General features: G+C 59.0%; 3 protein-coding genes across 8 annotated transcripts in view; 2 read left to right on the forward strand and 1 right to left on the reverse strand.

Moving 5' to 3' along the window:
- Positions 1-1,999, forward strand: part of RFX2 (regulatory factor X2) — a 64,606-nt gene extending 62,607 nt beyond the window's left edge. For all 6 annotated transcript variants that reach the window (XM_027715441.2, XM_027715446.2, XM_027715447.2 and 3 more), the window contains one exon: positions 7-1,999. In XM_027715441.2, the coding sequence (XP_027571242.1) occupies positions 7-113 (107 nt within the window). In that variant the 3' untranslated portion in view covers positions 114-1,999. The remainder of the gene's footprint in view (positions 1-6) is intronic.
- A 93-nt stretch (positions 2,000-2,092) lies between these two features.
- LOC113984971 (la-related protein 6-like) lies at positions 2,093-6,886 on the forward strand. The gene is made up of 5 exons (XM_027715450.2): positions 2,093-3,363; positions 4,195-4,284; positions 4,417-4,593; positions 4,880-5,099; positions 5,592-6,886. Exons 3-5 carry the CDS (start codon positions 4,427-4,429, stop codon positions 6,594-6,596), a joined length of 1,392 nt encoding a protein of 463 aa, XP_027571251.1. The 5' UTR covers positions 2,093-3,363; positions 4,195-4,284; positions 4,417-4,426; the 3' UTR covers positions 6,597-6,886.
- A 1,404-nt stretch (positions 6,887-8,290) lies between these two features.
- IFI30 (IFI30 lysosomal thiol reductase) lies at positions 8,291-10,309 on the reverse strand. Its single transcript, XM_027715451.2, has 7 exons — positions 10,107-10,309; positions 9,236-9,415; positions 9,084-9,158; positions 8,913-9,008; positions 8,647-8,799; positions 8,498-8,566; positions 8,291-8,414 (listed from the first exon to the last, which is right to left on the reverse strand). The coding sequence occupies exons 1-7, from the start codon at positions 10,245-10,247 to the stop codon at positions 8,349-8,351; spliced, it is 780 nt and encodes a 259-aa protein (XP_027571252.1). The 5' UTR covers positions 10,248-10,309; the 3' UTR covers positions 8,291-8,348.
- Positions 10,310-11,921: the final 1,612 nt, after the last annotated feature.

Consider the following 11,921-nt stretch of genomic DNA (forward strand, 5'->3'; position numbering starts at 1 on the left):
TTGCAGATGACATCAGTGAGCTGGGCTCTGAGGTGGACACAGACCGGGCCGTGGGGGAGCCGCTGGTGAAGCGGGAGCGCAGCGACCCTGGCCACGCCCTGCAGGAGATCTGAGCCAGGCATGCAGCTCCTCTCCAGCTGGACAAAGACATCCAGAGCCAGGTTGGATGGTCCCAAGCCTGAGCCTCCCCAGATCTGCATTCTTAGTGCCTCTTAGTTTCTCTTTCATGTTTACTTGTGTTCGAGGATGGATCCCAGCGCCAGGGTAGGCGCTGGGATGGGGCTGGTTTGGCCACCCTCTTCCCTCCAATGTGGCTGCTGTCTGGAGGGAGAAGCTCCAGAGTCTGCTCCCAAGGGATGGAAGCCTCCATGGTCAGCAGCAGATTGGATGTGCCTGGCTGGGAGAGCCTGTCCTCCCTCCCCAGCCGGAGTGAGACAAACAAGTGAGGCTTTCTCCTTCAGGGAAGGTGGTTTGGGTTCCTTCCTCACTTCTCAGACTTCACTGTGATACGAACTTGAACCAGTCAGTGCCCAAGAGGAAGGAAAAATACCTGACTCTTCCCCTGCAGCCTTTCCAGACAAGCTGTCCAGGCTCTGGCTTTGCCAAATCACTTGCACCGGGGAGGACAGGACAGTTGGTCTCTCTTGTACCCACTCCAGGCTGCACATCCCTCTGATCCTGATGGACACAGGAGTGCTCTGGGACTACAGGATGAGCATTCCCACCTGCTCCCATGTCTCCCCAGCTTGGCATTTCACCACTGATCCCTGAATACTCCCGGGACACCGTCAGGCCAACTCAAGATACCAAAGGACTCCAAGGAAGTGGCAGCCGGTTGCAGAGTGTGTTCATTGCCTGTGGGCAATGGCACCCCTATCCCCCAGGCACCCCTATCCCCCAGGGTGCCCAGGCAGAGGGGCACTGGCCCCACGTCCTGGGGTGTGTGAAATTCCCACTCCCTGTCCAGCTGTAACGCTGAAGGAGGTGCAGCCGTGTCCGGAGCAGGGTGAGGGTGTGTGACCACAGTGCCTTAGCGTGGGCCATGTTCCTGCTTCCCCCCAACTCCAGGAGAGCCAGCACAGCTCAGACTGATCCAACAGCTCATCTCATGTCATGAGGGGCTGTCATGGACCCAGGGGAGCTCAGCACTCTGGTGACATTTCCCCTCTCTGAATCCCTTTGCCTTTTCCCGGTGGCTCCTGTGGGGCTGAGCCAGGGGAGCTCAGTAGGGTCTCTTCTCCCTTTCCATGTCCTGTGGGGTCTGTGCTGAGGTGGATTACACTGGGATGATGTGGACTGCACTGGGGTGTTGTGGGCTACAGGGCGGAGGAGGGGGGGGTGTCATCAAGCCAAACTGCAAAAACAAAGCCCCGGGGCAAATCTTTCTGTGAATAAAGGCCGTGTCATAAGTAGCTTTTATTATTATGGTTTCTAATGATGCAGTATTTGGTGTGAGCTTTTCCAGAGGTCTCGTGTACATTTGCATAGCAGAGTATATTCTATCCAAATCTCTTTATTTCCTCGTTCCCAGTAGTACTAAGGTAGCTGTGACACTTTAAAACACATTAGAAATGGCCAGTGAAACCAAAGTGTGTGTAGTGGCACATTTTCCCTCTGACTGTCCCGTGCTATCGTTGTCTGTAAGCGTCTCATATGGAAACGGAGTGAAATGAGAGAAGGAGAGAAGTGAGAAAGGCAAATTTAAATGTAAATAACAACCAGAAGTCAGAGTCCAGTGTTTTGGATCCTGCTGATGAGATAAGAGGGTTCAAAAAAACAGCTGAGCAACCAAGTCTTAACTCCCCTGTTCCCACTGAGGACCATAGGAAGTTCAGCTGGAACACTGGCTCTTTCACCAAGGGACCCCAACCTGCAAACAAGATGCTCTGGAGATCTGCAGCACCGTGTGAGGAGTCTGGGGAACCACCTAAACCCCATGCACAGAATTCCAAGCCTAACCTGAATAGCAATAAACATGTATCCAATGCTCAGGCCTGTACAAGGAGTGTTGTGGTCCCATTTCTTCTGTGTTCCCTGAGAGGAGATATCAGGAGATGCTGCAGCACTTTGGAGGGATGCAGGAGCTGCCCAGTGCAGGGTATTTACAGCAGTTTTGGGCAGGGATCCTGTGTCTGCAGGAAGGCAGGATTCCCATGGAGCAGCAGCTGCTGTGTAGGGATAACTCCCCATTACACTCCCAAAGGGGAGGAGAGGCTGAGGGATCAAGCTGAGCATTGGGCCATAGGAAGCACGTTTTAATTATGCTTCCAGACTAACTGAAAGGATGGGAACAGCGAGACAGGGATGTGACAAGTGCTGGATCATTCCTGCTCAGATCCCTCAGGAGGGGGAAGGTTTAGCCTCAGCCTCTCACCCTTGTGCTCTTGCTTCCCCCTCCCTCTGGGTCATGCCCAGTCTTGCAGGGGTGGCTGGACCAGCCAGAGTCTCTTCCTTTGGATACTGAGCCTCAGGGCTGGAAGCAGGGGGTTATTTCCCCCGGGGGAACTGGGCAGCACCTCCCGACCCTGAGCTGCAAGTGGAGAGCAAACACAGCTCAAAATACTCCTCACAGTACACACAGCCCCCCATCCTCAGCCTACCTCTGGCTCTATCACCCCTCCAAGGTGGGCAAATCCACAGAGATTTCAACATAAGCATCCCAGGACTTTCTCTTCCATCTCTTCCCAACCAGCAGAGAATGCCAGGAGGTGGCAGGAGAAGGGGAGATGGCAGGGATTGACACCAACCCCAGAGAAATCAGAGGGGTGCAACATTCCAGAAGCAGTTGGACATTGCCAGTCCCTGTGACTCATCCCAAAAGGATGAGCTTCAAGCTGCACAGTGCAGCACAGCCCAGGGATTTATCAGGAGCAGCCCTGCATGGGGAAGCTGCAAGGCCACCAGCCACCAGGGAGATGCTGCTGGTCTGGTGACAGCCAGGACATCATGGAGAACTTCAACATGTACGTGCAGGCAGGATGAGCCTTGGGCTTGCCTCCTGTTTGTTCCCAAGGGAATGTGTCCCTTGACTGGGATGGGTTTAGCTTCATGGTCTGGCACTGGCACTCCTGGATTTTACCCACAGCCTTGGCTGTGCCTCACTGAGGCATCAGAGAACAGGCACCTACATGTGGAGAGCCTCTGGGACACAGGCACTTGCAAAGTGAGATGATACAAAGTTCTCCAAATGGAAACCAAAACGCATTTGAAACCAGGCACCAGAGGTACCTTCTGTTCTTTACTTGCAATTTCTCTTTCATTCTGACTGAAACAGCATCTTACCTTGTGCCAGAAGAGTCCTTGGCTGGTCCATGTGGTCACAGGGCACAGAAACATCAGCAAAAGCCCTGTCTGGACCCACAGGTGAGGGTCAGCTGGGCCGGGCTCCCAGCATCAACCCTGCCAGTGACACTTCCAAGTTTTCCAGCCCTGGCATCATTCCCAGCCCAGTATCACCCCCCTACCTGCCCCAGCCCCTGCTGCTCTGACCCCCCTGTTCTCATCCCCATGTGTCCTCACCCTCCCACCCTGCCCAACACGGGGCTCAAACCACAGTGATGTTTCATCCCAGAGCTCCTTCCCCATTGTCCTGAAGCCCTGGGCCATCCTCCCCCCCCCCCTCCCGCCCACACCCTGCCCTGGGCTGCACCCCATTCCTGGGGCTCTCCTACTCCCTCACTGGGGCAGGAGGTGTTTCTGAAGGGAGAAGGACCTTTGCCAGTCACTCTGGCAGCACTGAGAGCCAAAATCGATGTCCTGGGCTGAATCTTCCTCCCTCCACCTCCCCGTGGCTGTTCCTGATCATGCACAAGGCAGAGAAACTGAGGCAATGCCCGAGAGGCCTCGTGGCATCAATTCGCTGTCCCCCTGGGTACCAGAGGGGACAGATTCTACTGCCCCTGTTCCTGCTGCCCCTGGCCTGGCTCTGCAGCCGAGGCAGGAGGAGCCTGGTTGGTCCCAGGGCTCAGCTGGGGCAGTTTAACCACAAACAGGTTTCACCTGGAGCAGGTGGGTCTGGGGGCAGATCCACAACCACCCCTGCAACTCATTCAGGGTGGTTATGCTTATAAACCCACAGCCTCCCCACAGCAGGGGTTCCCTCTCTCTTTCCTTTTTTCCTTTTTTTTTTTTTTTCTTTTTTTTTTTAATTTTTTTTATTTAATTTTTTTTGGCTTTGTGTTTTGGGAGCCTCAGTTTGGAGCTGGGGAGAGTTGGGATCTGCTACTTCTGGCTATCTGGAATGTACTGCTAAGACTTTCCACCCTTCCCAGCGCTGCCAAGCAGGTAAGGAGACAACACCCAGCTGCCTCTACTCCCCCTTCCCTGGGCTGGGCTTGGGGGCTGCAGCCCCGAGCAGGGTTCAGGTGACGGTCAGGATGTGTCCCAGCGCTGTCCTTCTCCTGTGTAACGTCCTAGATCAAGGACAATGTCATCATGCAGCTCAGGGGTGGCCTCAGGGCTCGATTCCCGGCCCAGATGCAACACTCCAGGGCCGGTGCAAGGAAATTCCTTCCTGGCACGGAACCTCCTCCCCCCGCGGAGCCGCTCACTTGCCCTGCTCAGCCAGGAGGACGCCTTGGAGAGCTTCGACGGGTACGTGGTGCTGGGATGTGCAGGGGGGGCTGAGCCCTGGTCTTTCCCTGTGTTTATCCCTGAGGGAATGTGTCCCTTGGCTGGAACGTGTTTAAGTTCATGGTCTGGCTCTCCCAGCCTGGGGAGGCTTGCAGGGGACAGGCTGGTGTTGTTCCCTGTAGCCAGGGCAAAGCGGGTGGCCCTGGGTGTCCCTGGTGCCTCTACTCTCCCACCGTCGTGGCTGAGCCCTTGGGGACACTTTGCATGTCCCAAAGGCACCACACACCTCACACCTGTGTCCCCACAGCTCTGCCAGAAGGGTCCGTGACCTGAGTGATGCTTTGGGCTCTGACCTGCTGGACCGCAGCTGCTCCCTCCCCGACCCGCAGCTGGTCCGCAGGATCGTGTCCCAGGTGGAATTCTACCTGTCCGATGAGAACCTGGCCAGGGACGCTTTCCTCCTGAAACACGTCCAGAAGAACAAGATGGGCTTTGTCAGCATCAAACTACTGACATCCTTCAAGAAGGTAGGGAACCTGGGGAGGAGTGGGAAGGGTGGAAGATGTCTAGGTGTGCTCTGCTGTCTCCAGTGGGGTGTACAGGGAGGTCCAGACTCCCCTCAGGCTGTTCCTGGCAAAGCCCCGATGATGCAGAGCGGGCTTCTCTCTCTGCCTTCAATGCCCTGCAGGGAGGGTGGCTGGGGGAGCAGTGAACAGTCCCCAAACCACCCCTGGGGCTGGATTCACCCATGACTCCCCCAGGCTGCTTTGAGATCATCCCTTAAGCAAAAAAACCAGGCAAGTGCTGGTGGTGTGACATATGGGGAAGCTGAGGTTTACTGCCACAGCCCAGAGGACACTGGGGACTTCCTGCAGACCCCAAGGCCACTCATGTGGAAGGGGGACATTGCCTTGCTGTGCTTTTGTGTTGATAAGGTTGCAGCCTGCCTGGATGATGGGTTTAGGGTGGTCCCTGCCTGGGAAGATCACAGGCATGCAGCAGCCCCCTCTCTCCCCCAGGTGAAGTACCTGACACGTGACTGGCAGCTCACGCTCTATGCCCTGAAATTCTCGGAGCTGCTGGAGGTGAACAAGGAGGGCACCAAAGTGAGGCGCCGGGTGCCCATCCCCGAGGCCCTGCTGAGCATCCCCCCCAGCAAACTGCTGCTGGCCTGGGAGCTGCAGCCCCGGGAGCAGGACCCACTGCTGCTGCCGCTGCTCCAGGAGAGCTTCCTGGAGATCATCCTGAGGATGTTCAGCCCCTTCGGAGCCATTGCCTCCATCCGCGTCCTGCGGCCAGGCCGAAAGCTGCCCTCGGACGTGAGGAGATACTCAGCCAAGTTCCCCGAGCTGCTGAGCAGGTGCTGTGCCCTGGTGGAGTACGAGAGCCTGGACAGCGCCTGCAGGGCCTTCGAGGACCTCGGGCACCGTGACTGTGACAGTGGCATCAAGGTGGTCCGGCTGTGCGGGAAGGGGAACAGGAGGAAACCTGGGGAAGAGAGGCAGGTGGTGGAGGAGCTGGTGGATCAGCCAGGCTGGAAGGTGCAGGGAGCTGCCCTGAGCCTCCCCTACAGCCACGAGGACTCCCTGCTCTGCAGCTCTCCGGGGTCGGATGATGCCTCGGGGCCGCTGTCCCTTCTCCTGAACGAGGACCCCGTGGCACCTGCCTGGCCTGGCAGCAACTTCAAGCCTGGGAATTTCAGCGCCTTCACCGGATCACTCCTCACCAGCAGCAAGGTTTTCCCTCCTCTTGGGCTGGGCTTGGGAACCAGCAGCTGCTACAGCCCCCGCGGCAGCACCAAGAGCCCCTGCGGTGGCTGGGGGGGCACCACGGGTGCCTGGGGACCCTGGAGCAGAAGCCCCTCTCCTGATATTGAACCTCCTCCAGGAAATCCCCTGACACCAAAGTGGGTGTCTGAGCCCCTCAGCCTGTGGGATGGGGTCCTTCACCTGCCCCACAACCCCGATGACACGAAAGGCTTTGGCAGCAGCTTTGGGAGCAGAGAGCTCGTCCTCCGGCGCTGAGGCTCCTTTGCATTTGGGGTTGAGGCTTGTTATTTTCTTTCTTTTCCCTTCTTCTCTTGAGCAGAAGATTTCTCCGTGGCCCCAAGAGCTGTGGGCGCTGGCAGTGCAGCTGCTCCAGGGGACGGAAGTTTTGGGACAAGGACGATGCTCGAGGTGAGAGGCTGAGCAGCAGCAGGAGTTGTGCTGTGCTCATGCCAGTGGGACTGTTCTTGCCTGGGGCCCAGAGTTAGGATGGGGTCCAGGTTTTGGATGGGAAATGGGCAAATAAAGAGAGATGAATTTTCCAGGCACTCTCTGGCTGGTGGTGTGATATTTTTTTTTTTTTTTTTTTTTTTTTTTTTTAAATTATACCTTTTCCCCCCCTTCCTGGTCTTGCTGCTGCCTGAGCTGCAGACAAGGGCAGGAGGGGCCCTGTCTGCCTCCCTTGTCAGTCTTAGCAGGGGGGGGGACATTGGTGGGTAGGTGTGCTGCAGGTGGGGTCTTGGTGTGCCCAGGGCAGGTGGCACAGCTTGGCTCAACCTGAGAGGGACAGGACTGGTGGTTGTTGGTCACCTCTGCTCCTACCCCCACCAGAGCATCCTCTGGCTGCAGCGCTCAGGTTGGAACCCACCTCAGGACTAGAAGATTTTGGGGAGCCCCAAGGGCTGAAGGACTCAAGGGGCCCAAAGGACCATGTATTGGGAGCTGCTGTGGTGGCAGGGCCACGGTTCCTTCTGCCTGGCTGGGCTCCCTGGCATCTCCCAGGATGGGGCTCACTGTGTCCTCCCTGCCCCAAGAGCTCCTCTTGGAGAGGGGAAGAGTTAAGGGGAGATGGAGTGCCCCTGACCCCCTACAGGTGGCTCTTGAGGGCTGCCTGTGCAAGTGCCTTTGGTCTGCTCCCAGAGCTGGGATGTCCTTGGGATTAGTAGGATGAGTCCCACACCTGGAGTGCTGTGATGGACAGTCCTGGCTGTTCAGGAGAGGTGGGTAGGGCTGGAGAGGGGAAGGTGTCACCCTATGTGAGGGAGAGGATTGAAACAGTCCCCACAGTCGGGGATGATGTGGTCGGGAGCCTCTGGGTGAGGCTGAAGGGGGTGGAAAACGAAGCACAGGCTGCAATAGGAGATGGTGTCCATCTCCCAGCACTGAGGATTTTTCCGTAGGTAGTGAGGAGAGCTCTCTGGATCGGGAGTCCTTGTCCTTACGGTGGATTTCAGTTTCCCAGCCCCCAGCTGGAAATGGCCTCCTGCTGTGGCCAGCAGGTCTGGGAAATTCCTCAAGTTTGTGGGAGAGAGCTTCTTGTCTCAAGTACTCAGGGAGCCATCAGAAAAGACACTGTCCTAGACTTGCTGGTCGGGAATGGAGAAGGACTGGTAGGAGCTGGGATGGTCTTGGCCCACAGAGCTGCTGAAATGCTTAATGTGTAAGGAGAAAGAAGGACATCAGAGCTGCTTCCCAGGGCTTGGAGACAGCAAATGTTCTGTTCCTTAGGGAGGGGCGTAGCAGATTTCCATGGAAATCTCCAAGGGGCTCCTTTGTGATCCCCAGGAGCAGGTGATTCCCTGGCAGAGCCCAGCACATCCTGTCACATGCCCTGGGTGCAGGAAGAGGGCCAGTCCCATTGCCCTGATGCCCAGCTCCCTCCCCCTTGCACCATGGTGGGGCAGGACCACCCGCTGCCTGCTCCCCCCAAAACACCACTCCAGATACTTGTTTTTTTCAAAAAAAATATCCTTTTTATTGGCCTCTCCCTTGGTGCTCCCACAACGTCCCTCAGCGCCTGCAGCCCAATGGGATCTTCGGGGCCTTTGAGCTCCCACAGACTTCAGGCTTCTCCCCCTGCCAGAGAGTGGCCAGTAGAGCCCCAGCAGGGACAGGGACATGTCCCCAAGCCCCACTGTCCCCCCAGATCCCTGTCCCACCTGGTAGAGGTGGCAAACCAGCCCCAGCAGCGAGGCCTCTGCCTGTGCCTGCAGCTCATCTGTGTGCTTCTGTGGGGGGAGATGGGGCTGCTCAGGGGGGTCTCCACAGTGCCCCAGCCCTGCCTGGCACACTGGTCCCCCCACCATACCCCGTTGATGACAATCCAGGGCACAAACTGGTGTGGGGGGTCGAGTGCCTCAGTCAGTTGGGCGTTTTGGTGCATCAGGGCCATCCCTGTGTCCCCCTGCACGCAGGCGGCGATACGGCCCCTGTCCAGCTCTGGGGCATAGATCTGCAGGCACTGCCAGGAGAGGGGACACACGGGGCACTCAGGGGGACAGGGATGTCCCTATAGGGCATGAGGGACAGGGACATCCCCACAGCAGGGCATGAGGGATGGGGGAGGGGACATACAGCTGCCAGGTTCTTGGTGACGGAGCTGCCCGACTCCAGGCAGAAGATGATGGGGAAGTAGGTGCTGAAGTTCTTGGCCTCGTGCATCAGGCAGGCCTATGGGAACAGAGTGGGTGGTACGGGGCCACTGGACCCCCCCCATGCCAGCACCACGGGAACAGGGACCATCACCTCGATCATGTTGCCTAAACACTCCTCGGGGCCATGCTGGCACTGGAAGTCCCACTTCCCGCTGACGTTCCTCTCCTGCGAGACCAACCGGTCTGAGCGGGGCCGGCGGCACCGGGGCGAGCGCCCGCAGCACCGGCTCGGCCAGATCCTACCTGGGCATTGCCATAGGGCACCAGGGTGATGTTCAGCATCTCCGAGGGCAGCAGCAGCCAGGTGGGGAAGAGCTTCAGGACCAGGAACTCACGGCATGCTGGGCACAGGCTCTCATAGTACAGGCTCAGCTCCACTGGGGCAGCCGCGGGGCGAGGGAGGTTGGGGCAGTGGTTCTCCACCTGCGTGCAGGGAGGTTTTTGGGGTGCAGAGGGGATACAGCTGCAGAACCCCAATATTTGCAGGGGGCAAAGCTCCTGAGATGTGGGGCAGAAGGGGGATGAGGGTGTGCAGGGCTGGAGGGAAGTGAGAGCGGCCAGGGGCCTCAGGCAGCCGCAGGATCCTGTGAGTGGCCGAAACCCAGCGCTGGGGTTTTCCACGAGAACTTCCCCAAACTGTTTCAGAGGAAAACAAATCTAGGCCAGGACACGCCTGGGTGGGGGTACAGCCCTGCACCCACCGCCGGGTGGTGGCTGCAGCCCCGCGGGGCTCACAGGGCACTGCCAGAGCCACCGTCATACAGTTGTCACCGCCTGGGGCTGTTCGCGGCAGGAACAAACTGAAAAGCCGTTTTATGCTTAAAAAGTAGAAGTGCCGGAGGCGGCCAGGGAGGGTCCAGGGTCAGGGTCCGGCTGGAGCACAGCAATTCCCCAGGGATGCCGGTGTGGCACGGGAGCTCTGAGCATCCCCGCGCTGTGCCCGCCTGTGCCACAGCGGCGCTCGGAGCCGCCACTGGCTCCAGGTACCGTGGCCAGGTGATGCCCCAACCCCGTCCCCGCGTCCTCATCCCCGCCGCCGGGCAGGTAGGACACGTCCCCACGTGTGGGGTGACCCTGCCCTGCGTGGGGCAGCCCTGACACCCGCGGCTCTGACCTGGCAGGCGACGGCGATCTCCGGCGAGCTGCACCAGAGGTGGGCAGGGCGGTCACAGCCGGGAGCCACCCCGAGCCCCGGGGCCACCAGGACCACCAGGGCCACCAGCGCCAGGGCAGGCAGCGGCACCGTGGGGGCCATGGGGACGCCGGGGTGACGCGGAAGCGAGCCCGTCCCAGCAAGGACTTTTAAAGCTCGGCTGCGCCCGCCTCCCTGCGCCCTTCCTGCCCTTCCCGCCCCTGCGGTGACGCTGCCGCCTCACGTGGGGCTCCGGCCACCCCGTCCCTGCTGTCCCCCCCGGGGCTGAGCTGGAGCTCCGGGGTCACAGCCCCGCCAGCCGTTGCTGCTTCCCCGCGGGCTGCGACGCGTCTGGGGCTGAAACCCGACCTGGGGCAGCCCACGCCTGGTGTTTCCCGAGCAGGGAAAGGGCTGGATCCCTGCCGAGCCCCCGCGCAGCCCCCCCGGGGCGGTGCTGGTGCTGGAGCCCCCCGGGGGTGGCAGCTCCGGGTACAGGAAGGGGGTGCTGCCCAAGCCATCCCCTGAGCCCAGCTCCGGGGCTGAGTGCGGAGGAACCTCGCATTTCCCCGCTGTTTAGAGACGCCTTTTCCGGCCGTTTCTCGCCCCTTGGCGAGCCCAGGGCTGGTCCTCACGTGCCCCGGACCTGCAAAACCGGGGAGGAGAGTCCTGGCACCACTCGCAGGATGGGTCATATCCTGCACCCAGCCCAGGAACTGCCGCCCTCACGCCCCCGCTCCCCACGTAACACCCTCCCCCAGCAATCCAGGAGCCGGGTCATTAACAATGTTTATTTCTTTCCTCTTTTTTGTTCCTTTTTTTTTTTGTCGTTTTTGTGGGTTTTTTCAAAGTACCGTACAAAAAAAAAAAAAAATCCTATTACAGTAACAAATACTGGATTTACATTAGTAAACATCAACGGAAAGAGCAGAGAGCACTACTGCTGGTAACGGACAGCTCGGGGGGGCAGGTTATTCGTTATTGCGTACGCCTAAGAAACTAAAACCTCACGCAGCCACCACGTCCTCTCTGAGCACAAACCTGCACCAGCACCCCTTGGGGGGGTTACACGGGGGGTCATGGAGCCCCCCGAGCAGGGACACGGAGGGACAAGTCCCAAACTGTCCCCGCGGAGCAGGAACAGCCACGTTGCACCCATGGCACGGCTCGGTTGGAGGACGTGGGGGGTCACAAGCAGCAAAGCACAGCCCAGCGCCTCCAAACGCGGCGCCAGCGGGTTCAGAACGAGCGAAAGCAGCAAAGGACAAATCACAGCGAGCTTATACCGGGGGAGCAGCGCTGCAGGAGCTCGGGGGCTGGGCTCCCACCCCGGGGAGAGCGGGGAAAAAGCTGCGTTTCAGGGAGCCGAGTGAAGCACCGTCAGGGAAAGGTAGCCCTGGGGAAGGGCATCTTCCACCTCGTCGTACACAGGACGTGCGAGCAGAGCCCCGTCGGGGACAGGCCACCAAGTGGGCAGGAATGGCAGTGCTGGAAGGTGCAGAGGGGTCACCATGACACCACACCCCCCCTGCTCCTGGGGAGGAAGGGTCTGCGGCTGTGCAGCAGAAAGGGACAGCACGGGGAGAACTGCAGAAATTCAGCCCAAAGGATACAAAAACAGGGTAAATTTCCCTGGGCAGCAGAGCGGACGAGCAGCAAGCGAAGTGTTGACAGGTGACAGCTTGAAGCTGAGACTCTTCCAGATGCTCAGCAAGTCCTGGCATGAGCTGGGAGCAACTCCTCTTGGCAGGACTGGCCCTGAGCTCACCTTGTGGGGTGGTGGGGGAACGTGGAGTCCAT

The sequence above is a fragment of the Pipra filicauda genome, unplaced genomic scaffold (assembly GCF_003945595.2).
Source record: "Pipra filicauda isolate LSUMZ 115617 unplaced genomic scaffold, ASM394559v2 scaffold294_size920599_pilon, whole genome shotgun sequence".
In the NCBI taxonomy this organism is placed as follows: Eukaryota; Metazoa; Chordata; class Aves; order Passeriformes; family Pipridae; genus Pipra; species Pipra filicauda.